The sequence below is a fragment of the Bacillus rossius genome, chromosome 5 (assembly GCF_032445375.1).
Source record: "Bacillus rossius redtenbacheri isolate Brsri chromosome 5, Brsri_v3, whole genome shotgun sequence".
NCBI lineage: Eukaryota > Metazoa > Arthropoda > Insecta > Phasmatodea > Bacillidae > Bacillus > Bacillus rossius.
In genome coordinates this window covers 40334240-40359033 of record NC_086333.1, presented here as the reverse complement: position 1 = coordinate 40359033, position 24794 = coordinate 40334240, and the positions used below count along the sequence as shown (strand labels likewise).

Below are 24794 nucleotides of genomic sequence, written 5' to 3'. Positions count from 1 at the left end.
CCGATACAACGACTCGTTAATTAAATACTAGGGCGAACCGACGCATGCATTAAGCACTGGGGCACTTCAATCCCATCCTCGTCGCCAGATGTTGAGTTTACTGTTACACATTTTATTCCTTATTGTAGGTATTTATTTGCCAGTTTACAACACAACACAATACATAACGAACGCCATCATGCATCCTCACTCAACTGTCTTCCACACAACAAGCACACCAACTCCGCCTCCTAAACAGTGGTGCCAACACACCACATTTGTCACCAGTCCACAATTACCCTACATACACAACATATTCCTTGCAGTAATAGTTCGTCTTATCAAAAGTTGTTTTAGAAGAAAGTTTTTCATGGTTATTTTAAGATTTACAATAAATTGTAACAGATTTAATAGTGAAGTAAATTATGAAATTATTTGTCCTTTAACCCCTGCTTTTTCCACCCCTTGAGGTTATATTTGGTCATATGAAAATTTATATTATGAAAATTATTTTGTATTGCTCTAACGAGATGTAGCAACTTCATACAGATGGGAAATTTGTTTTTTTAAGGAAGTTCATAAACATGTTACTGTTCATTGAATCAAATGTGAAATGTTATAAAATTTCAGACATTTACTCTAAAAGTATTTAACCTATGATTAATGTTTGATATTATACTTTATGCAGTCACTAAGTTATCTTATTATTTAAAAAAAATAGTAGATTTAGGCTTAATGAGATTGAATTTATGTATGTATGTTATGTACATAAAATTAAAAGGATACAAGGGAATTGAGTTTTGTTTTAGTGTAGTTTATTTATGATATATTCATGATTTTTTAAAATATTTACAGTAATAATAAAAATGTGCTGATTTCATTGCCAAAGTTCAAATTGCTTCTGATTAACCTTTTTAAAAAATGTTAATACATTATTAACTTATAATCTTACATTGAGAAATTATAGCTAACAAATATTTTACTAAGCACAATAAGAAACAAGCATTGTTTAAGATTGTTTAAGTTTCTATAATTAACTTAAATCTTAGGTAAAAGAACACCATCTCGTATTTTCATTTAGGCTAACAGGTGCGTAGTTAAGTTCATATAAAGTGTTCGTTTATTCATCAATAATATTAGACATTTATTTCCTAATACATATAATAGGTTAATTTTTTCCTTGTTCAAGTTACTTGGGATCCTACAATTTAATCTTATTATTAGAGAAAAAAAATACACACACACCACACAACACTCACAACACACCACACACCCACACCTGCACGATAACGCTATGCCACACACGGCTTGAAAGACAGCAAGTCTCCTGCAGTTCAGCTGGGAGGTGTTTAATCATCCACACTACAGCCCGGATCTCGCTCCTAGTAATTTCCATAATTTCCTACACATTAAATTCCTTTCCGGTCAGCGTTTTGAGAATGACAAAGAGCCGGAGATAGTTGTCACACAATGGTTTCAATCCCAGACTGCAGACTTTTACAGCACAAATAATCAATATTTGATCCCACAGAGACAAATATCTCAATTGCAGTGGCGAATATGTTGAAAAATAGCTGAACACTTGCTGTTGCAATAAATATTTACATGATATTGTGTTTTGTTTCTGTAAACTAACCCAGGGAAACGTACTTTGTGGATGTGCCTCGTGCTCTAATAATCTTGTTGACAAGACATTAAATCTTTTTAAAAAAAAAAAAAAACTTGCAAAACAAATCCAGGTATAGCCCCACCAGTGAACAAACATGGATCGTCTGACCATTATATTACCAATATTTTGTAAAACTGAAATAAAAAATAATAAATTTATTAGTCTGATAAAATCCTGTTTAGTTTAGATTAAGACCCTCACACATAATTAAATTTCTCAATGGAAATTAGAGAGCTGCTGTCTTATATTATGAATGCAAATACATATGTGAAATGTGAACTTGAGAACTGAATGGACAGGACAGTATTTCCACTGCCCGGCAAGACGATACTAAACGAAGATGATGATATGCTGCGTGCTGAGGGCCGTGTATATGTGTGTCTGTGTCTGTGTGTTTTTCTAAGTCTGCTGTTGTTTCAAGTTTTCTTAACTCAATTGTATTTTATTCAAGCAGACATTTACTATAAAGAACATAACTTTTAAGTGCTTGAACCACAGAAACTCTGGCTTAGAAGTAGGTCTGTGTTAGATATCGACCTCATTCCAGCTGCTACCAATGGCATGCTTTTAGCTCCTCTTACTGATAAATTCATACGTACTCAATTTCTGGTACAGTTAAGAATATCTTACTCTGTAAGTATTCCAGAATTATCAGGTACAGCTGTAATACTTGCACAAGTCAAAATAATTTTTATTTTTGTTTAGAGGCTGCTCTGACATTAAAATTAACCCCCCTCCCTGCCCCTTTCTACACCCCAGTCTATCGTTCAACCATTTAGATTCTTTTCCATTTTAATTCCTGTAAATCATTTTTATTAGATTCTTTATTACATCTGCTTTCTATTTAACATTAGGATCAAGTCAGACATTGTTAGTTTTTTCTCGTTTTAAGTTCCTTGGTAATTAAATCCAAGCATTAACTGTTTTCTTTGTTTTTATTAGTTGTGTTATAGGTTTCCCACCGAGAAGGCCATTAGTTGTCTCAAAACTTCTGTGCCAGCATCTCACAATGAGATTTTTATTTATTCTTTTTTTACGTTCATTTATTTTTTGTGCCGCATGCATTTTCATGTGTGCCTTCTTGTTTTTTTTGTACAGGCCAGCCCTTTTTAAGACAAACTGGTATGTTTGGCAACGAACGTTTCTCTGCCGCAGATGTGCGATCAGCCTCTGAAGTGCCTGAGGGTCCACGAAAACGGCCAGCTGATAGCCGTGGGGAGCAGCACTGGCACTACCTACCTGGTGGAAGTCTCGGACAACTTCGTGACCTCGCAGCGCAACGACAGGTCCCTACTGACAGCTGTGAGTAGCGAGTAGCGCCCAATGTGCGCCACTTGTCTGGAAATCCTCTGTATGTGTAGTAGTATGCCTGCAACAAATAATCAAGGGTTGGGGAATAAGATTTTTGGATTATCTGATTTTTTTTACGTCTGCAAGTGATACGTAGTTAAATGTTTTGAGTATCATGTCACTCACTACATCTAATAATCAAAATTAATTCAAATTGTATCTATACTTGCATACAACATCTCACTGTCTTGTAAACAGTAACGGTCAGTAGCACACAATACAGTTTTGTTAGTTTTGACTTAGTGGTCGAATGTGTTGTGTACATTTTTCATTCAAAATGTAAGAACAACTTTTATGCACCTAAGAGTTAAATGAGTGGTTTTCACAATATTTTACATTTAGGGGTTTAGATATTTTTAATTTGTTTGTGTTTCAACATTATATATATGTAGGTGTGTGCATGCGCACATGAGCGCGTGCATACACACAGACACATATATAATCAACAAATTAATACACATTTAATTTGCTAAAACCTTAAGCTTTAGTACATACATATATTCCATGTTGTCCTATAGTTGAGTTTTGGTTATGTTTGATGTAGGAAGTCATAATATGCATAGTTATCTTATAGTACAAACATCTTAATTTTGTGTCTGTCTTGAATTTGACTAAATATAGTCTAAGTAAACTGTAACTACAGATTTATTTTGGCATGGGGATGTTATAGCAGTGCTGTTGGCAGATCATAAGCTAAGGAAGGGTCCTTAGTGCAGAAGAAAATAAATGGTGTGTATCCATTATTATTTTGTTTGATAACGGTATACGTCTCATGTCTACGTGCAGAGTTTTAAGGTGATGAGGCAATTGGGTACGACTCTTGAGCTCATAAATTGCAATCAAGCAATAACCTGTAGGCTCAAACCCGTGATTATAGACACCATCTCAACATTAGTTTAGCAGGTTACACAAATATTTAATAAAAAATTTCCTTGACTAATTCTTTGAAATAATCGATCTATTTAGCCGTTTTCTGAAAGAAATAAAGAAAATCCATCCTCCCGACACAAGCACCTCATATTAAATTTTAAACTAGAATCACATCACAGGAACAGAAAACTCAAAACAGACCCTTGAATACACCATTTTACTGTGTGTATGACTATGTATTAAAACATAAATCTAAAACAATGCTTTCACTGTCTGGGTGTCGGTAGACTGTAGCATGACATTTTCCCCTCGCGTTACTATCATACGGTAATTCACATGATTTCAAGTAAATTCTGACTTTTCCTGACCTTCCAGAATGTGTACACCCAGGGCCGGTGCAAGGTAAATTGGCGCCCTAGGCGAAAAAACCTTAATTGCCCCCCCCCCCCCCCCGCCTGACCACCCCTCGCTACTTGGCGCCCTAGGCGGTTGCCTAGTTCGCCTGTATGGACGCGCCCCGGCCCTGCGTACACCCTGTCACACGGGGGCACTGTGCACAGCGGGTTGTCCCTCGGGAGATGGGAGATGCGGGAGGTGGTGGCGAACGTGGCATGCAGATGCTGGACCGCGAGAGCCGGCGGGAGAAGATCCTGGAGGCGCGCACCAGGGAGATACGCCTGCGCCAGAGGGCGCGCGCCGACATGGCCGCCAAGGCCCTGCAGCAGGCGGCGGCCGCGCCAGACGACGCCCCGCACCGCAGGGAGTCCATCGTCCAGGAGGTGGAGAAGACCACGGCGGACGAGTTCATGGCGATGGTCCAGGAGGTAGTCGTCTCGGACGCTCCCGTTTGCTTTCATATCCCCTGAAGGGGTCCATTTGTGTTGTTGATGGCGTTTCTAGTGCGGTACTGCTCTAAGCGCAAGGCTCTGAAATGGAGTCGGGTCTTTACGTCAGTGCATGGGGCAGCTATGAAAGTCGAGTGGTAACGATAACATTACATGGCGTATAAATTAAGATAAAGGTAGGTGTAATACAACAATTCAAGTCCCTTGAGTGCTTTCAAGAATCTCTAGCTAGGAGTTTCATACCTAAATTTATGATTCTGATAATACCTGTGTCTAGCCAAGTTCACCCTCTAAAAAAGTGCTTTTTTTGTAAACAAAACATGCAAACAGTGCTGCCGTTCAGATTTCTTCACATTCTTAAACGCTTATGTGAAAAGTCATGAAAAGTTCTAGACCAGCTATTCTTTTTATGGTTGCTTCATTTTGAATGATGCAATGGAGGGCACAAACAAACATGATGGCTACTGAACCCTCTCATTTCCAATACTAGTAAGAGAACCCCTTACCTGTCTTGCTCAATGCTGTGTAAGCCTTCAGTGTTGTTTGAGGTGGACTGGTGCCATTGTCATTTATGTTGCAGTACACTGCACTGTACTGTTCATGCGCACATACCAATGCAGTAGATGAGAACCCAGCCTCAGAGCAATTGGTCATAATGAGAGCTGGCACGTGCTGTCAACTATGCAGCAAGTTGTATCACTTCAATGCCGCACTAGAGGAGCAATATTGTATTGCTCTAGTATGTGCACCTTCATAAACTGCTGTGTATGTTATATCACTGTACATTACCACTACCATTATGATGTACCGTATCAATGTAGGAACAGGTATCCTCCCTTTGCACTGAAGACCATGGCTACAGTAATACAACTGCTTGAATAAATTCAAAACCATTGCCAAAAAAAGTTAAGTTGAATATCAACAGGGTGTTCATAAAAATATGTCATACAATTTCAACAATTTCCCTGACTTTTCATGATCAAAATTCCACATTTAACCGACAAATTTAGTCAATAATAATTTACTTATTTTGCAATTTTCTGAGATAAATAAAGAAAACGCAGCCTCCACCATCCCCGTAGCTGTTTTAGTTCAAAAGAACCTTACATACGCCATTTTATAGTGTGTATGATATGCACTGAAACACCAACCGAAAAATAAATGCTTTCTAGGCCTGAATGATATCAGACTGGAGCATAACATTTTCTCCTAAAATTAGCTGTCACTTGAGGATATACGTACATAACATTTCAAGTAAAATACCCTTACTTTTCCTGACCATTTTCAACTTCCCTGATTTCCCCTGACTTTCCAAATGCTGACACTCTGATCAATTACTAGGGACAAGATTATATGGTGAAATTATGATAAAACAGAAATACACTGCATAGAATGTCAACAATAAACATAACACCGAAATGTGAGTTAATACACCATTTAGCACTGAAATGTAACTAAATACATGAAATCTACCAATCAAGTAATTTGACATAACTTAACTCAAACCGCAAGAAAGTTATATTTATCAGGGGTGCCCACAAGGGGGGGGTAACGACGCAGACTGCGTCATTAAAATTTCAGGGGTGGGGGGGGGGGGGGGGTGGTTAAAAGACTACGTTTCTGGTGCTTTGATAATTGAAAGGGATCTTGTAAATCAAATTGGCAACCCTGCACTTTCCTCAACAAAAGCAGTTTGGCATCTGTCGGTTCAGGATGGAAACATTACCTGATATGACCAAAATTATTATTAGAAAATCAGTTTAAATTAATGCAAAATGTGATAAAATATAATACTAAAAAATTATAATATTATAAAATAATTGAGTAAATCATTGAGAAATTGGCATAAAAAAATTTGGGGGGGGAAGGGGGGGGCATCATTAGGTTAAGGGGGGTGAGTCATAGTGTTTGGGGGGGGTGGGCACCTCTGTATTTATTATGGTAAATTCATTGAATGTAACTATTTTGTACCAAAATTTATAAACTAAATCAATTGAAAAAAAAATATTATGTTATTTGATCTGGCATCTCTTATTAGTAGTATATTACATTAACCACTTTGCACATTTTTAAAACACTCAAAAATTAACCAATTTTTTATTTTGAGATTTTCTTTTCTAGACATACTCACTACAAATTATTTTATTGTATAATTGCATCATGTGTCAGTCAAAATGATACTATTTTGGTGAAAAAAGTTTCAAGAAATATTTTAGTTTCATATTTGTTGAATAATACACAATTATTATGAATAAAAACAATAACCCTGAAATTGACCTACAAATGAAACCATAAAATCTTGTCCCTAACAACGACAGCATGAAGCAGTGATAACATCAGTACAGAAGGATGCACACGAGTGTTGGTGGATAACTTCTAGGAACTACTGTCGCTGCAAGGGCAGACGCAGCCTGAAGGTCCGGACCATCCGGATGAGCAGTCAGCCCAAGGCGAGGCGCGGACAGCTGGGGACTAGCCCGAGGACGGGCATTAAACAACTGGAGCTCATTGAGCAGATTATGAATCTGAACAAAAAAAATTTCCATGTAAGTTTTTTTTTTCTCAAAGAAAATACAGCTAATACAAATTAAATCTTTTCTAGGATCATGGCAACATTTGAGCTAAATAATGGAAAAATAACAGTTTTATATTTTGCAACATAAATGCCACTTTGTGAATATTGAATGAGTTGGCAATATTTACTCTAATTTTAACAGAAAATTATAAAAGGAGGAATATTTTGAATATAATTTTGTCCTCAAAATTGGCAAGGCAAAATATTTTATTTTGTTACTAAAGTTTAAAAATTCTGTATTATCACTCTTTCTTATTTCCCTTATTTTTGAAGGTAAACTTCTTTGGGTGTGATGGGAGTAAAATTTCAAGGCCGAATTTTAATGCAACGTTTTCGTGAAACATTGTTGTGAAACAATTTCTGACGGTAAAAGGTTGCTGTCGCACTGGGGTTGAAAAGAGTTACGCTGTGTGAGCGTCTGCTAGATATGGGCGCCACCACGTGGTTTAAGGGTACGTGGACCAGGCTATCACGTCTCAGGGTCGTGACGTAGCCCAAGTGCGACGAGGCTTGCAACCTCCAAACTACCCAAATCTGGCCTAACCACCCACTCTCAGCGGCGGCCATGCTTCTTAACTAATAATAATAATTTTGTTAATTAATGTTTATTTAGAAAATTAGTTTCTTTCTCTCTTTCTTCAGTTTTACACCTTACGATGTACTTACGAGCTGAGGTTTGAATTGCCAAAGAAGTTTCACTTCTATCACTATCACGTGTACTGAGTTACACATGCTTTTTTTTTTAATTTTACATCACTCTCCTTGCTGTGTAACCTTACCAGCAAAATGATGCAAACAGATTGTTTCTAATTAAACACTGAAACTGCAGTCTTCATCACACATCCAACTTTGTAATTTTAGATCAGAATCTTTCAACAGAAATATCAGATATACTATTGTGTATTAGCAGGCTTTTTTTTGCATGTATGTGGTGTAAGTTTTCAGCAGAGACTGTTAAGAAAGAGAAATGAATACCAGAGGACTGAAGTAAAAGGGTTATAGTGCCAGTGTTTAAGAAAAGAGACAGTAATAGATGTGAGAATTTTATAGGGATCACTCTGATGTGCCACTGTGCAAAGGTGTATTAGAAGATCTTGGAAAAGAAGTTAAGGAAGGGCATGGCAGGCTAATGGCGTGAGGAGCAGCATGGATTTAGAGAAGGAAGATCTACCATAGATTTGATTATTGCCATACGACAACTGATGGAGAGAAGGAATGAATATGGGAAAGATCTAGTAATTATATTCCCGGATGTGGAGAAATATGACAGTGTGAAAAGACAGTACAGTTATGGAAGAAGCTGGGATTAAGAAAGAGTTACTAAGTAGAGTGAAGAGAATGTATAAGGGTAACAGTAGCAGTATGAGAACTGGAAGAGGGATAAGCACGTGGTTTGAACAAGCCAATGGAGTACAGCAGGGTAGTGCATTGTCTCCATTGTTATTTACTATAGTGATGGAGAGAATAATGAAGAGAGTGGAAGATAAGATTGGTGAAGAAAAGATAAAGACCAAGCTATTTTCTGATTATTTGATGATTTTGGGAGAAAAGGAAGATGAAGTGCAAGAGCAGTTAAAGGCATAGAGTGAGGATATGTGGTATGCATGTCAACACTTAAAAGAGTGAAGTGATGGGCATGATGAGGAACAAAAATGAAGTTAGAACATGCATTGAATTAGATGGTGTTGAATTAAAACAGGTAGAAACCTTCAAGTATCTAGGAAGTGTATTGGAGGGAGGGGGCAAAAACAAGGAGGAAATTGTAAGGCGAGGACAACAAGGGAATGCAGTCTAGAGGTGTGAGAGAAATTTGGTATGGAAGAGGGAGGTGCCATTAATGTGCAAACAAGTGTTTTACAATACCTACTTTGTGCCCATTGTCACTTATGGAGCAGAGACTTGGACTCCAGATGAGAGATGCTGGGAAGATCAGAGCAATAGTTATGAAGTTTATGAGGCGTGTGTTGGCAGTTACGAGGTGAGACAGGATCAGGAATGAGACGATGCAAGCAAGAGCAGGAGCACAGGACTTGAATAACATCATTGATAAAGTGAGAATGAGATGGTATGGCCACGTCCAGAGAATGGAAAAAGAGAGACTGCCTAGTAAAATGATGGTGTTGAAGTACACAGGAAGAACACCCCACGGAAGACCAAAGAGGAGATGGGAAGAGCATATACTAGTTAAAGGAGTGCAGGTGAGAAGAGAAGACTGAAATAAAGTGGAAAATAAGACATGGTGGAAGGACAGAGGAAGATGGAGGCATTTTACTTGGCTGACTGGCCCACAGGCTGGAAACTGTTGATGATGATGACTATGATTTATAAACACCAATGATGGCTGCAGTTTTGTCACAGAATGTTCAATTGAATGTGTGGGAAAGCTCGTACAAAATCAATAATGATAGGGCACAGCTGCGTCACAAACACCTGTCAACTTGCTGGCGCCGCGACTGGTCGAGCGGCGAACATGGCACACGTACAATATCTGTGCTGTTCACGGAGCTTCACACAACTGCCTCCTCCTTCTCCACTGCCACACACAAATTTGTATGTTCCGTTTGTCTTCCTTGGTGACAGTGCTTTCGGACTGAACAGTCATTTCATGAAACCGAACCCATTGACCAAAATAATACGTGAAGAGCGTATTTTTAACTACAGACTCTCTAGAGCCCGAAAGGTTGTGGAAAATTCCTTCGGAATCTTATCGTCCAGATTCAGAGTGTTTCGGCAACCTATTTCAACGAATTAGACTTACTCGTGGGATTAAATTTATTAAAACCCAACATAAGAAGTTAGTTATTTATACCCATACGCAACCACACAATGCAATATTATTTTTTAACCCAAAAAAACTTTGCATATGAGTAGCAATAGCACATTTTTTTACACTAAAAATCCGCATAAAATGTGCTTCCCATACACGGGTAAATACGGTATGTCTTCTGTAGGATCATACAAATACAAGTGAAGACTGTGTGCTGCATCTCAGCTTTTGGCACGTAAAAAACATGGCACTAAAATAGTCCTTCTCTGTCTGCTATCTGTCCCATTATATTAAATGAAAAGGGGAAGGGGCAGACATCCTGCACCCACTCCCCTACAACCCTCCTATTCTCTCACTACATCAAGGTGATAGAGATTTTTTTTTGGGGGGGGGGGGGGGGGGGGGGAATGCCTGGACACAATAACTACGAATTGTCACACCAATGTTTGTTTTTTTCCTCTCCTGACTATGCCATTTTAAATTTCTTCCTATCTCCTTCTCCAAGAGAGAAGCAGCAAGCTACTATTTACAGTTAGTTCCACGTATAAAAATGAGCATGCACATTTCAGTCAGTGAGAAACTTGTGCAGAAGGAATATTTTAAGTTGCACTTGAAAATACCATTTCTATGAGGCTCTCTTTTGCAGACCTAAAACCGGAAATTTAAGTTTCCATTAAGTTAAAGATGCAATGCTATAATCCATGCTGGAAATACAAAATGATTATTGCAGCGTGCATTATGAAATGTTGCAGGCATACAAAATCACATTTTTTTTTGGCACAGACACAAAATAGAAACCTGTCATGATACACACGTGAAGACTGCGTACGTTGCCAGCTCACTATCATCTACATCATGGAATCTATTAATACCGTGTTTTCTCGCATAATTGTCACACATTTTATTCTAAAATCAAATTTTGAAAAGTAGGGGTGTAGCGATTATATGGAAAAAAAAATTGATAGGTAAAGTTATTCATAAAAAAACCTGTTCATGGAAAGTACGTTTATTTAAAAAAAAAAGGTGGAGTATACAAGAGCACGCCAAACAATTTCAACTTTAAATAGAAAACCCAAACTGTAACGCGAACGCTAGCCACTTGAATCTGCGATGTGAACTAACGCGTAACTATTGCCGTAGTACACATTTACCACGAAAAAATGTGGGCCATCAAATGCAGTTAACTCGGCACTCGACATATAGCGCGCGTGCTGCATGCAATCGGCGAGATATCGATATTCGACTACGTGCGTGCGCTCTATACGGGAAGCAACATAACCAAACATGAATGATGCCAACTAGCGCTGGCTACATGTTCATAAGCGGTACACCGCGGCGACGCAGACGATCAGATAAAGGAAATAACGTTTAAAAACGCCCTTAAAAGAAAATTTACACGTCAGACAACTTTGTATTTCCGTTAATTAAATAAGTAAGAGGCAATGTTCGAATAAATATTATATTTCTACTTTAAAATACATTGTTTTATACGGAAAAGATATCTACACCGCGATGACCAGACGATCAGATAAAGATAATAATGTTTAAAAACGTTTTTAAAATAAAATTTACACGTCAGACAACTTTGTATTTCCGTTAATTAAATAAGTAAGAGGTAATGTTCGAATAAATATTAGATTTTTACTTTAAAATACATCGTTTTATACAGAAAAGATACCTACACGAAGCGCTCGGCATCTAATAGCGGGACCAAAAACATAATTTGACGTTTAAGTGAGAAGTTTTTTTATCCCAATTTTAACGGCGGTGCGACGATTACGCGCGTGCAATGATTATGCAATAAAAGAGGGTACTGCTTGAGATACAGTCATACATGCTCATAAAATGCACATACCAAAACTACAGCTGGTTAAATTTTTTCCCTCTAACCGAATGCCAGCGCAGCAGACAGCCCTGTCAATTGCCGGGTGCTGGTAGAAGTAGCAACATGCAAGCGCTGTTCACAGACTTTTGAATGTAAACAATTTATTATTACATTACTGGTGAAGTTAGTTGTATTTATTAAAATCCAACACATGCTAGTTCTTTATGCACATATTCAGTTATGAAGTGCATTGATTGAACTTTTTTCCAAAAGTGGAATATGTGCATAAGATAGCATAACATTTTTGTTTTAAATTCCAAATTGGCATAAAATGTTCAACCCATATGCATATAAATAAGGTAATTCACTTAAATTAAATTGTTTTCATTCTTATGGCATTTTCATAATTATCCTAAAAATCACAGCACCTTATATGTTTTGATGTATTTATTTAGCAATACTTTAGCCATGCAAATCTGAAAAAAAAATAAAAACAATTACCAATGGCATTAAAAATGAAATAAATTTTTACATATATAATGCTAACCAATAATTTCGTTACAATTCAAATTTTTTTTTCTTTTTTTTTATATATTTCATAAAGTATGCTGCATCATGTAAGTAAAAATTTGTAGTTCTAAAAAAATATTGTAATCTCTTTTTATAAACTTTTTAAGAGTTTTTAATTATTTGCCAATTGGCTATAAAAATAAATTAAGGCTGCAAAGAACTTACAGTGAAACCTCAATTCTACGTACACTCACGGTTCTCCAAAATTTGTCCTTACGACCGAGTTGTACATACGAACCAGCGAGGCCAAATTACGTCTATTTGTGGCTACCCCCCACCCCCTCCACCAACAATTTTTCCCACCGCTGCAGTGGGAAATTAATTGCAGTTGCCGTGTCCTGCTGTCACAGGAAATTATCTGCCGTGTCTATATATTATGCTGATGTATTTTTTATCGAAATTATATCCTATTCGTGCAGAAACAACACTTGAGCTAATCAAACGTAAAAATAAAAAAAACTCCATACTGAAGGCAGTGTCGTAAGCCCCGTGTTTACATTTTTTATGTTTTATATCAATAAAATAATAATTAACACACAATATATTTGCTCAAATAAAAAAATACCGTGGGTACTTTAAGTGTAGATAAGATTAGCTAGTAGGCCTAAAAACATTGTGAAAAACGTAACGTTTATAATCGGCAATGAATATTTTAAAACTCAAAATATACATATTTTATAACATGAAAAGTTGCTTTTATTTCTAAACTTATAATAATTTAAGCCTAGGCGTGTAAAAGTCCGCGTAATTATAGCAGGAGACAATCTAAAATGCACGAGGGAAAAACGTAATCTCACGAATGTACAAACGTAACGGGAATATTACGTGGCTGCTTAAGTTCTGATACTGTATTTATGTTACAACTTAGCCAAAATACTGGTACGAGACATAAACTTCACAAGATAAAATGAGCGGAGTCTTGGTAACTATTTTATACGTATTTTATAATTTCGGAAGTATTGTACAGTTGACGAATATTTTTAAACTAACCATTTATCTGGGGATCGTAAATAATTTATTATTGGTATCAAGACATCGAGATGTACGTAAACTTGAACACGTCACGGCAGCGAGAAAACTGGTGCGTATACCAATAAACTGGTATTAGAACTGTACAAAACTGGTACACGGGAGGTGGAGCTTATATTTTTTTCCGCTAAGATCGCTTCTATTGGCTGGCTGCTGGTGGAAGGTCATCAGTCTGGGCGGAGCGTTGAGTGAGTTATACTGCCATGCGCAGCTCAGAGAACAAAGAGAGCCAGCCGGTAGCCACGCCGCGCCATAACAGCAGCTGACTGAGTACAATGACCTTTCTCCACGTACGGCGCGCTATAATTGACGGTAAATTTTCATCAATTTGCGGCCTTTTTTTATATTTTTTACTGTGAGGCAATGTGTATGTAGCCCGTATTTGTTATAAACGCAGCAGGTTGCAACTGTATTTTAATATTCTTTAACGTATTTGTTACACTTTTCATATATTTATTTTTTTTATTTTTTTCCTCATTTTTCACGGTTTCTGAAAATCTGTACGTATGACCGAGGTGTACGTACGAACCGGGGGCCGTACGAGCGAGGTTTTACTGTATGTTTATACATAATATTAAGGGAGCACCAAATAGGAGGTGCATTCATTTAAATCAGCACAAATATTTGAACTGCTATCAATATTCAAAAATTTTGATGTTGCTAATTAAATAATAAGAATGTAAATTTTATAAAACCATTATTTAGAAATTTTAAATTTGGGATGCACAAATTCCTGAAAATCATTTTTTCAGATGCTTTATCATTTTACTGTTTGGATGTGATTAACACAAGGATCAGTATTGGAACACCTTTACATAATGTTATAAAAAATACTCACTTTAATTCCAGATCCCGCTGTTTGGTTTGCACAATGTTATCGACTGACAACCGCCATTAGCATTATTCATGAAATTGACGTCGTCTGGGCCTGCGGCCCCTTTGAGCCCGATATGACACCGCCCAACCACCATCTCAGTTCAAACCTCCCGCTCGTGCGTGCGTGTGTGTGTTTCTAGCCCGGCAAGAGGGCGCTTAGATGCAGTGCGCCGCACCCCTAAATGTGTTAATTAATATTGTAACTAGGGATGGGCCGGTCGAATCCTCGAATCCCACCGAATCTCTAGTATTCGAAAGATTCGAAATTCGAGGGAAAAGATTCGGGATTCGAGGAAAAATATTGATGTAAATGTAGTACTTAAAAAACTTAAATGCTTACAATATTCTTGGCCTGTTTACGTTTTCCTTGGAACACATCCTATTGAGGTACAGTAGAACCTCGTTAATACGTGATGGTCAGGACCGAGATAATCACGGATTACCGAATTTCACGGACTAGCGATTAAAAGCCCGGAAGGTCTTGTCAAGCTTCTCAGACACCGGCGTGCAGCTGGGTTAAGGCCGTTCACGGTAAGGGCCGGCTGTCTTCGAATTAGTTTCTCGGCTTAAAAAAAATACAGCACTGCCTAGCCATTAGTTCACGGTTATTTACAACAGCCGAAGAGAGAAAGATAAGATCGTGCTGACCTTGCACCCTCCCCCCTTCTCATAGTACAGCAAGACACGTCACTCGCCAGGCGCCTGCCCTGCGTTGGCGGGTGGAAACAAACAAAGGGAGACGGGAAGCAGAAGTAGGACATCCCCCTCAAGTTTAAAGAGTGACAAATGTGACAGCTGAAAAGGGGGCGACACAAAGGGTCGGTACAAACAGCTTTGCAGAGTTTGGCGGCCCACGGGATGGCTTGTAGTGTTTGCCGCCGCCGGCCCGCGTGACGTTAATTTTAAGCGCTGACAATTTTTACTTCTTTTTTTTTCTTCTCTTTTAAATCGTCCCGGATTATCTGATTTCCGAATCAGCGCATCACGGATTAACGAGGTTCTACTGTATTGTACTTTTAATTCGTTATTATATAAAAAAAATTATGAAGCATGTACTGATTTGGGAAACTTACTTTATATTCATGAACATGGATGCATTGTCGCTACTTTGGCATTAAATAAGGCATAAATCATATATGTATTCTCAGAATATGCTAAAAAATAAAATAAAGTACATTTAGGATCTAGACTAAATATGAATCTTGTTATTTTTTTTTTTTTTTAAATAACTTTACTGAGAAATCTGTTACTTAGTAATACAACAATAATGCCGAATTTCATCAAGTTACGGTCGCACATGTAGTAATAACAATGAAATAATGAATGACAAAAATTAATACGTTATACAATTATTATTTTAATCGCAATTCAATTTTAAATATTCTGATACGTTCTATTTAAGAATTTTTTTAGGACCAAGTTTGGTTTGTGTAGACTACCAACGTTAAAATATGTATTATCTGAGAATTCCATGATGGCCAACCAATGAATTTGTTAGCCAATCATTTTTAGCAACATAAAAAATAACTAATATTAATATAAAAAAAATTAATTGGTAAACTAGAGAAAACACCCCTTCACTTTTAACTTCGGGCATATTAATCACTATGCTTTAGTGAGGCTTAATTTTAAAAGACGCACGACAATATTTCTTATGGCCTAAAACCATTGAAGCCAAGATGGTGCTTTTCAGTTTCCATTAAATATTTCAGGAAAACGTTTACTTTCATTTGGGACTTTAAACAAATGTCAAGTTGGTAACTACAAAATATTGTTCCGTCGGATGTTGAATTTCGTTTTCCGATTTCCATGGATACATGAATCACTGTACTCACAGATAATGCCTGAATGCCTTAAATCCACCAAGTCAGATTCTACAGCAATTGATGAAGTGACCAGATTCTTACGTGATCCTACAGTTAACCCAGAAATAAACATTCTCGAATACTGGAAAACTCAGTCTGCGTGTTCACCCAGGCTACATAAACTGTCCAAAAAATATTTGTGTTCACCACCTTCGACAGTGTTCTCTGAACATTTGTTCAGCACTGCAGGAAACATATTGTGATCAAAAACGGAATCGTCTTGATCCAGACCGTGTCAAAATCCTTGTTTTTTTTAAATAAAAATTTAAAGGGTTAGATAGTTTGAAGTGGTCGGTGCGCGTCACTTGAATTTCGCGCCGCGCGGCGGACTTCGGCGCTCCTTCCCTTCCTACTTTCCCCCTCCTATCTGCGTCCAGTGCTGTGTTTTGTCTTCCCCTCGTGAGGTGTCCGCGCATGCGCGTGGCGCCCTCTTGCTTAATTAAAACTAGGTGTAATGCCTTGAAGGCTCTTGTTCGTTAGCAGTCAGTCGGTGCTGGTCGTGAATTAAGCATGTAGTCTGATACTTGCTTTAGAGAGAGTGTGTGACAGCGGGGAGAATGCACGTAAGTGTTGTAAGGTGGTGACCCTTACAGTAATGTAAACGGTACTTGGTAATAGCTGTATTATAAATTCCATTTCGGCCGTCACCGTCTAAATTCAATTTGGCATTTATTGTTTTCCTTGATCGTTTTTGTATTAATACCATGCATAGTTTGTTTGACGTCTCTCCCCGTCTGGTCTACAGTCTTCGTTAGGACTTGTTTTTTCGTAATGAATTTAATGTATTAATTTGTAAATTTTCCTTTTATATCATGCCTTATCATGCTTTACAGTAAGCTTATACCGCCTAGTGTAGATTAGGCCGCGGTCGCCTGCATGTTCATTTGACGTTTTTGTATTCTCTAATGAGGCATGTTAGTGTTCTTTATCCTTGTGTGTAAGCGTTAATACTTAATTGTAAAATTTCTTATCAAGTTAATATTATGTATTCAATCAAGCATTTAATCCTAAAGAAAATATAGATATGCGTTCACGTATTTTGCCGTGGCATGTGTACTAGCACTATCAGTATTAAGCAAGTATTAATTATATGTGAAAGAATGATGTATTTGTATGATAACCACGTGAGGCCTTTGCCCATGATTAAACGAACTAAGTTAATGTAACTATTTGCTACTTCAACCTTTGCATCCATCCTTGGCTATAATTGTTAGATTACCTCTTTGAAAACCTTTTATTCAGCATAATTTATTCAGTATTTTTAGGATAGTGTTACACGCAGTTGAAGGTTCACGTGAATGTACTTCACCTGTTTACACTGTCCCATGAAGCTCATGGAAGCCTTCAACTGCGCAACTCTGCTGTGTTATGCTGACTATTAACGTTTTTGTTTTTCTCTTTTGTCTTGCATGCACCATGGGGTCACCGGTCACGGGATGGGTGTATCGTCTACGCCGTGACGAGCTGGTTCAAATCCTCTCCGAGGAGGGCGTTTCCTTCGAGGAGGGCGCTACTGTTGCTGTTTTGAGGAGCCTACTCGTCCAGCATGTTCGTAACTCCTGGGAATCAGCTGATGAGGTACCGTCTCGGCAGTTCCCACCCCCTTCTGGCCCCGCCTTGAACTCAAAATTTAATACAAAAATATTTTTTTCTAACCTTAAGCTTCTTCCTCGGCTTGATAGCTGCGAGCCACGAGCTGTTTTGGATTTTTTATGTGCGGCATCACGTCTTGAAGGGCTGAAATTAGTTAGTGAGGCAGAATTGTTAAAGGCCCTGCTGAGTCTTTGTGGAGCCGCATTTTTGCAATTACTTACTGACGCAATTACTCAGAATCTTTCTTTTGCTCAGTTCAAAAGCTCAGTTTTGCAATTTGCCTGTCCTCCACGTGTGCTTGAGAGCTGTAAACGTGACTTAGTATTTAGGTTTCAATTGCCTAACGAGCCCACTCTTCAGTTCATTAATTCCGTGGCCAATTATGCGGCCGTTCTTAATTTAAATCTCACGGAAACTGAGTTAGTACAAACTATATTAGGGAATGTCTCTCCGCTTGTGCTTCAACATAGCGCCATGCTTAGTCCTCCCACAACTTTGAATGCTTTACGCAAGTGGAGCTCTGAAGTGGAGAATCGCTTGCTCGCTGTTAGAAAATATAAGGAGGAATTCCCCATTTCATCTACATCGCGGTTTTATAAGCCTAAAAACTTAGAATTTCAGCCTGCTGTGAATGTTTATTCTCAGTCTGCTCGTGCTACGCGCGCGCCGCAGCTCGTTGATTGTGCGGTTAGTGTAACCGAGCCCCTTGTCGGCTCCGGCCGCGCTACCGACAGGCGCCCCCCTCCCACTAATGCGCCCGGCCTTAAGGCCAGCCGGTCTAGGTGTGCCAACTGCGGAAAGTTCGGTCACGCGGTGTCTGAGTGCACGCAGCCCGCTGTGAGCCGTGATTTACGCAAATGCTTTAGGTGCAACCGCGCAGGGCACTATAGGGATCAGTGTCCGGGAAACGGGCCCCGATCAGGGCGTATGAGCGGTCGCCGCGATCGTCGTCAGAGAAAAGCCGCCTTTCATAAATTTTACAATTTTGTTCATGTTAATTTGTTTAGTGATATTGTTCCGGCATTAGTGGATTCCGGAGCCACTCGTTCTTTGTTGAGTGCTGATTTTTTTGATTCCTTATGTAATAAATTACCTGCATTGCAGAGCCGTGTGACTACGTGCCCTGACGTCATTATTTGTGTAGCTAACGGAGAAGTAGTACGCGCTAACATGACAGTTGAGCTTCACATTAAAATTGCCGGATTTTCCTGGAACTGGCATTTTTACATTATTCCTGGTTTGTGTCATTCACTTATCCTTGGTCTGGATTTTCTGGGGAAAACTCGTTGTTTGATTGACGTGGCTAATCAGCATCTTGTTTTTGGCTTTCGCCCTTCATTAAAAATTAAATTAATTCCGCAGAATGCCGCCCCTGAAGTCATGTCTTGTCCTGACATGAGTGACATGACCTTCAGAGACTCTCTGATTTCGGACGTTTTCAGTCGTTATCCTGACGTAATAAACAGTCGTATAGGTAGGTGTGATGTATTGCCCTATAAGTTTTATTTGAAGGATCGCACGCCTGTTAAGGCCAAAGGCCACAGAGTATCACCCCCTAAACTACAAAAAATGAAGATTATTGTCGATCGCCTCATGGAAGCTGGGGTCATTGCCCCATCTATTTCTGATTTTAGCTCGCCTACTTTTCTAGTTCCTAAAAAGGAGGCTGGAGAATTTCGCTTGGTTCACAACTTCAAATCTCTAAATGATAAGGTCATTCAGGACTCTTACGAATTACCGACGGTAGAGAGCGCTCTACAACACCTAGGAGAGGCAGCCATTTTTTCCGTCATCGATTTGAACGCCAGTTTCCATCAAATCCTCCTGCATCCTGATTGCCGTAAATACACCGCATTTTCTACCCCTTGGGGACAATTTCAGTTCAATAGGGTGCCCATGGGAGTTTCATTTGGTAGTCAGGCCATGAGCCGCGTGCTGGACCATATTCTTTCTGATTTAAAGTATAAATTTGTCTTTAACTATATTGATGATATTATTGTTTATAGCGCTAGCTTAGAAGAGCACAAACAACATCTAACTCAGGTGTTTGACCGTCTTCGAGCGGCTGGGTTAACTGTTAATCCTGACAAACTTCGTTTGGCCCAGGACCATGTTAAGTTCCTTGGTTACATTATTTCTAAGGGAAAGCTCATTATGGACCCTGACAAGGTTTTACCCATAGTTAATTTTCCGCCCCCTAAAAACGTCAAAGGAATTCAGAGATTCCTAGGCATGACAGGTTACTATGCACGCTTTATACCGGACTATGCTGCGGTTTGTGGTCCGTTGAATAAGTTGCGCAAGAAAAACACAGCCTTTGAATGGGGTGACGCGCAACAGAAAGCCTTTGATAATCTTAAGGCCCTTGTCTCTTCTCCTCCCGTTTTGATCCTTCCGGATTTTCAGCGTAGGTTCGCACTTCAGGTCGATGCGTCTAGTATTGCTCTAGGAGCCGTCCTAGGTCACCTCGAAAATGATAGATTACGTCCCATAGCTTATGCTAGCCGATCGTTGACAGACGGAGAAAGGCGTCTCGGCGTGTATGAGAAGGAGGCGCTTGCATGCTTGTTCGGCGTTGAGAAGTTCGCCTCGTACCTGGACTGTCAGGAATTTGACCTGTACACTGACAATCAGGCACTTAGCTGGTTATTTAACCACCCTAACCAGCTAGGGAAATTAGGGCGCTGGGTGTTACGGCTGTCCCGCTTTAACTTTAAGCTACACCATCTTAAGGGTAGTGACAATGTGGTCGCTGACACGTTGTCACGGATGTTTACCCCTGAGGAGTTTGACACCAGTGCCTTGCCAGTATCTTGTTCTGAGCCGATTAGTGCCGCGGTGTGCAAGGTCTTCCCAGAGTCTTTTCTTAGTATCCGTGATTGTCAGAAGGATGACCCGCTGTGTGTTCGCATACGCAGGGATTTGCATCATGGCACTGTTACGCCCTACGTAGAGGAACAAGGTGTAATTTATTACACAGGGAAATCAGGCAAGCAGAGGAAGGCAGTGGTTCCTGCCTCCCTTCGTCCGATGGTTCTTAAGTACTTTCATGACTCATTGTTGGGTGCTCACTTGGGTATCGAAAAAACATTCCGCCGCATCAGCGCGCATCTGGCATGGCCCGAACTACGTGCAGACGTGCGTCACCACGTGAGGTCCTGTGTTGACTGCCAGGTTTCTAAACCCCCGCAATGTGCCAAGGTTGGCCTGTATTGTGCGGATCCCCCGGTTGCTCCATGGCACGTTCTGCATATGGATATTTTTGGCCCCCTTACACGCTCCAAAAAGGGAAATATTTGCATTCTAGTGGTTCTGGACATCTTTTCCAAATTTGTGTTACTACTCCCCTTAAAAAATATGAAGGCGACTAGTATTGTTAAAGCCTTAAGAGAGCAAGTGTGGAAATTTTTTGGTGCTCCTGCTATGATAACCTGTGATAATGCCCGTTACTTCCGGTCTGTATTATTTAAGGATATGTGTTTTGAATGGGCTATTAAACCCATTTACAGTAGTCCCTATTGCCCCCAGGGTAATCAGTCTGAACGTGTAAACAAGGTGCTTAAAGCCACTCTAACTGCTTATTACAGGGATGACCAGTCATTGTGGGACAGTGACCTTGAATTCATCAACGTGGCGTTTAATTCTGCTGTCCATATGGCGACAGGGTTTCCCCCTTCCATCCCCTTCATGGGCCGTGAGTTGACCCATCCTTTGCTTAACTCCTGGGGACTGCCGCCTCTGGAACTCGCGTCTGACAGTGATTCCCTGGAGGCCATGCTTGACGATGTGAGTTGTAATCTTAAGAAGGCCCGCGAGGCTGTAGCCGCCTCTTATAACGCTACGCGGAGACCTCATGGTTTTGCTGTTAATGACTTGGTTCTCTTAAAGAATTTTAAATTGCCAAAACTGGCTGATAATGTTAATTCAAAATTGATTTCTGCTTTTGTTGGGCCATTTGTGATTGATAGATTTTTGGGAGACAACACGGTCCTATTGCGTAACCCTTCTGGTTCTAGAAAATATAAAAAGGCCCATGTGGGTCAATTAAAGAAATTTCATCAATAATTTTTTTTTCCTTTTTTTGGACTTAGTTTTTTTTTGTTGTTGTTTGGGTGTTCGTGTTTCCTTCTCTTTTTTTTTTTCCTTTCCTCCCACCGATGCTCCCGCCACGCCCAGAAGAGGACTTCGCGCCGCAGCGCACCCGACGCTCCTCGCCCTGCCCGAGATAGCGTGACCGCAGCCGCCCGCCGGGTTCGTCGTGTCTGCGAGGTCACTTGCTTGCTGGGACGTTGGTCGCCGTCACGTCACCGATGAGGAGCGGTGGCATGCTGTCGCCGCCGTCTCCTGCCCGTGAGGGGCCGTGACGCGTGCGGAGACTGACTCTCCTGCAGCGGCCGCTTCGGATGGCCCTGCCTGCCAGGCGTCGAGCGTGGGCAGGCGGTGGGGACGCCCGCCGTTCTTGCCCTGGTGTCGCGCTGGGGGAAGGCATGCTGTTCCTGCTACTCTGGGATGAAGAAGATGCTGTTCGAAATTGAATTTATTAGGGACGTCCCGTACTCTAAACTTTCTCTTCAACGCTGAAGAGTCTTTATTTCAGTGGAAACGCTGAAGAGTCTTTATTTCAGTGGAAACGCTGAAGACTCTTTATTTCTGTGGATACACTGATAATCCTTACTTGGTGTCCTACACGGAAACTATGCCAGTCATGAACTCACTTCAAGAAATTGCTAGTTAGAAACATTGTTTGTATTCGTATACACAGAGAAATGTGTTGAACTTACTTCAAGAAATCATCAGTTAGATATCAAGAAATTGTTATTTAGAAACATTGTTTGTATTTGTACACACATGGAATTGTGTTGGCTTGACATTTGAGTTACTTCAAGAGTTGTGACCGGACCTGCAGTTCCTCGTGTCCTTGTGACTTGGTTGGCGAGGCTCGCGGTTGCGTTCGTCAAGGGTGGGGGAGTTGAAGTGGTCGGTGCGCGTCACTTGAATTTCGCGCCGCGCGGCGGACTTCGGCGCTCCTTCCCTTCCTACTTTCCCCCTCCTATCTGCGTCCAGTGCTGTGTTTTGTCTTCCCCTCGTGAGGTGTCCGCGCATGCGCGTGGCGCCCTCTTGCTTAATTAAAACTAGGTGTAATGCCTTGAAGGCTCTTGTTCGTTAGCAGTCAGTCGGTGCTGGTCGTGAATTAAGCATGTAGTCTGATACTTGCTTTAGAGAGAGTGTGTGACAGCGGGGAGAATGCACGTAAGTGTTGTAAGGTGGTGACCCTTACAGTAATGTAAACGGTACTTGGTAATAGCTGTATTATAAATTCCATTTCGGCCGTCACCGTCTAAATTCAATTTGGCATTTATTGTTTTCCTTGATCGTTTTTGTATTAATACCATGCATAGTTTGTTTGACGTCTCTCCCCGTCTGGTCTACAGTCTTCGTTAGGACTTGTTTTTTCGTAATGAATTTAATGTATTAATTTGTAAATTTTCCTTTTATATCATGCCTTATCATGCTTTACAGTAAGCTTATACCGCCTAGTGTAGATTAGGCCGCGGTCGCCTGCATGTTCATTTGACGTTTTTGTATTCTCTAATGAGGCATGTTAGTGTTCTTTATCCTTGTGTGTAAGCGTTAATACTTAATTGTAAAATTTCTTATCAAGTTAATATTATGTATTCAATCAAGCATTTAATCCTAAAGAAAATATAGATATGCGTTCACGTATTTTGCCGTGGCATGTGTACTAGCACTATCAGTATTAAGCAAGTATTAATTATATGTGAAAGAATGATGTATTTGTATGATAACCACGTGAGGCCTTTGCCCATGATTAAACGAACTAAGTTAATGTAACTATTTGCTACTTCAACCTTTGCATCCATCCTTGGCTATAATTGTTAGATTACCTCTTTGAAAACCTTTTATTCAGCATAATTTATTCAGTATTTTTAGGATAGTGTTACACGCAGTTGAAGGTTCACGTGAATGTACTTCACCTGTTTACACTGTCCCATGAAGCTCATGGAAGCCTTCAAGTTCTGCATAATGTTTAATTTTTTCTCTTAACTTATAAATTATTTTATAATTAACCCTTGAGAACTGGATTCGGATTCGAGAAAAATGGGATTCGAACCATCACTAATTGTAACCCTTTTTCATTCATTCTTTTGCCCCAGTGTTTTGTTGCAGTTTACCCATGTATTTCTTTAATTTAAATATTACGTTACTTAAAAAACTATAGACGTTGCCCGGGCGGACCCGAATAGGCACGGACTTGGACGAGGGTAGGAATGTTTTATATAAATTCTCAATAAATACGTAAATATTAATGTACTTTAAATTGCCAGTAGTTTTTATATATTTTTAATGTTAATCTATGATTTACTTAACTTTCGCCGGGGCACGGAATCGCATAATGTTGTAACGGTAATTGTGTTCGGCGCGAAGGGCGCCATGTTGCCACCTGCAAGCGATGAGCTCAGCCCAGTCTTTCTCTCCTGCCGGCCGAGGGCGGTCGTGTCGCTGCCTTGAGGCGACCACGTGCGTGGTTCGCCTCCTCACCTCATCTGATTCGTGCCTCGGGCGTTTTACAGTTTTATCAGTGGAGGATCGTGTAAGGACGTGTACCGTGAGTAGAATAAACCAATTAACTGTGTTACGTGTTTTTGTGTTCGGGGGGCCACGTGGGTTCCTATCCTGGCCAGCGGCGTGTGGGACGCCCTGAGAGCCCACTGCGGGAGTTAGAAGCGTGCCCGACGCTGAGAGCGGGCTTAGGTAGGGACAGGAGCTGCATGTAACATCTGGAGGGCTAATATCTCGCCGCACACGGGCCACGTAACGCCCTGAGTAGAGTCTTTAAGCCGGGTCCACGTGCCCACTCACGTGGTGGCGCCCACTAATTTTCACCAATAATTTTCACTACAACACCGTACGCCCTCAAAATATATATGAAAACTGAAACATGCAGACATTATTTTAGAT

At 39.9% G+C, this 24794-nt stretch overlaps 1 protein-coding gene across 1 annotated transcript in view; it reads left to right on the top strand.

The window, feature by feature from the left end:
• LOC134531730 (dynein intermediate chain 3, ciliary) overlaps nucleotides 1-24468 on the top strand; it is a 78979-nt gene extending 54511 nt beyond the window's left edge. The window contains exons 8-11 of the mRNA XM_063367573.1: nucleotides 2804-2950; nucleotides 4486-4692; nucleotides 7094-7259; nucleotides 24261-24468. Of these exons, the coding sequence (XP_063223643.1) occupies nucleotides 2804-2950; nucleotides 4486-4692; nucleotides 7094-7189 (450 nt within the window). The 3' untranslated portion in view covers nucleotides 7190-7259; nucleotides 24261-24468. The remainder of the gene's footprint in view (nucleotides 1-2803; nucleotides 2951-4485; nucleotides 4693-7093; nucleotides 7260-24260) is intronic.
• Nucleotides 24469-24794: the final 326 nt, after the last annotated feature.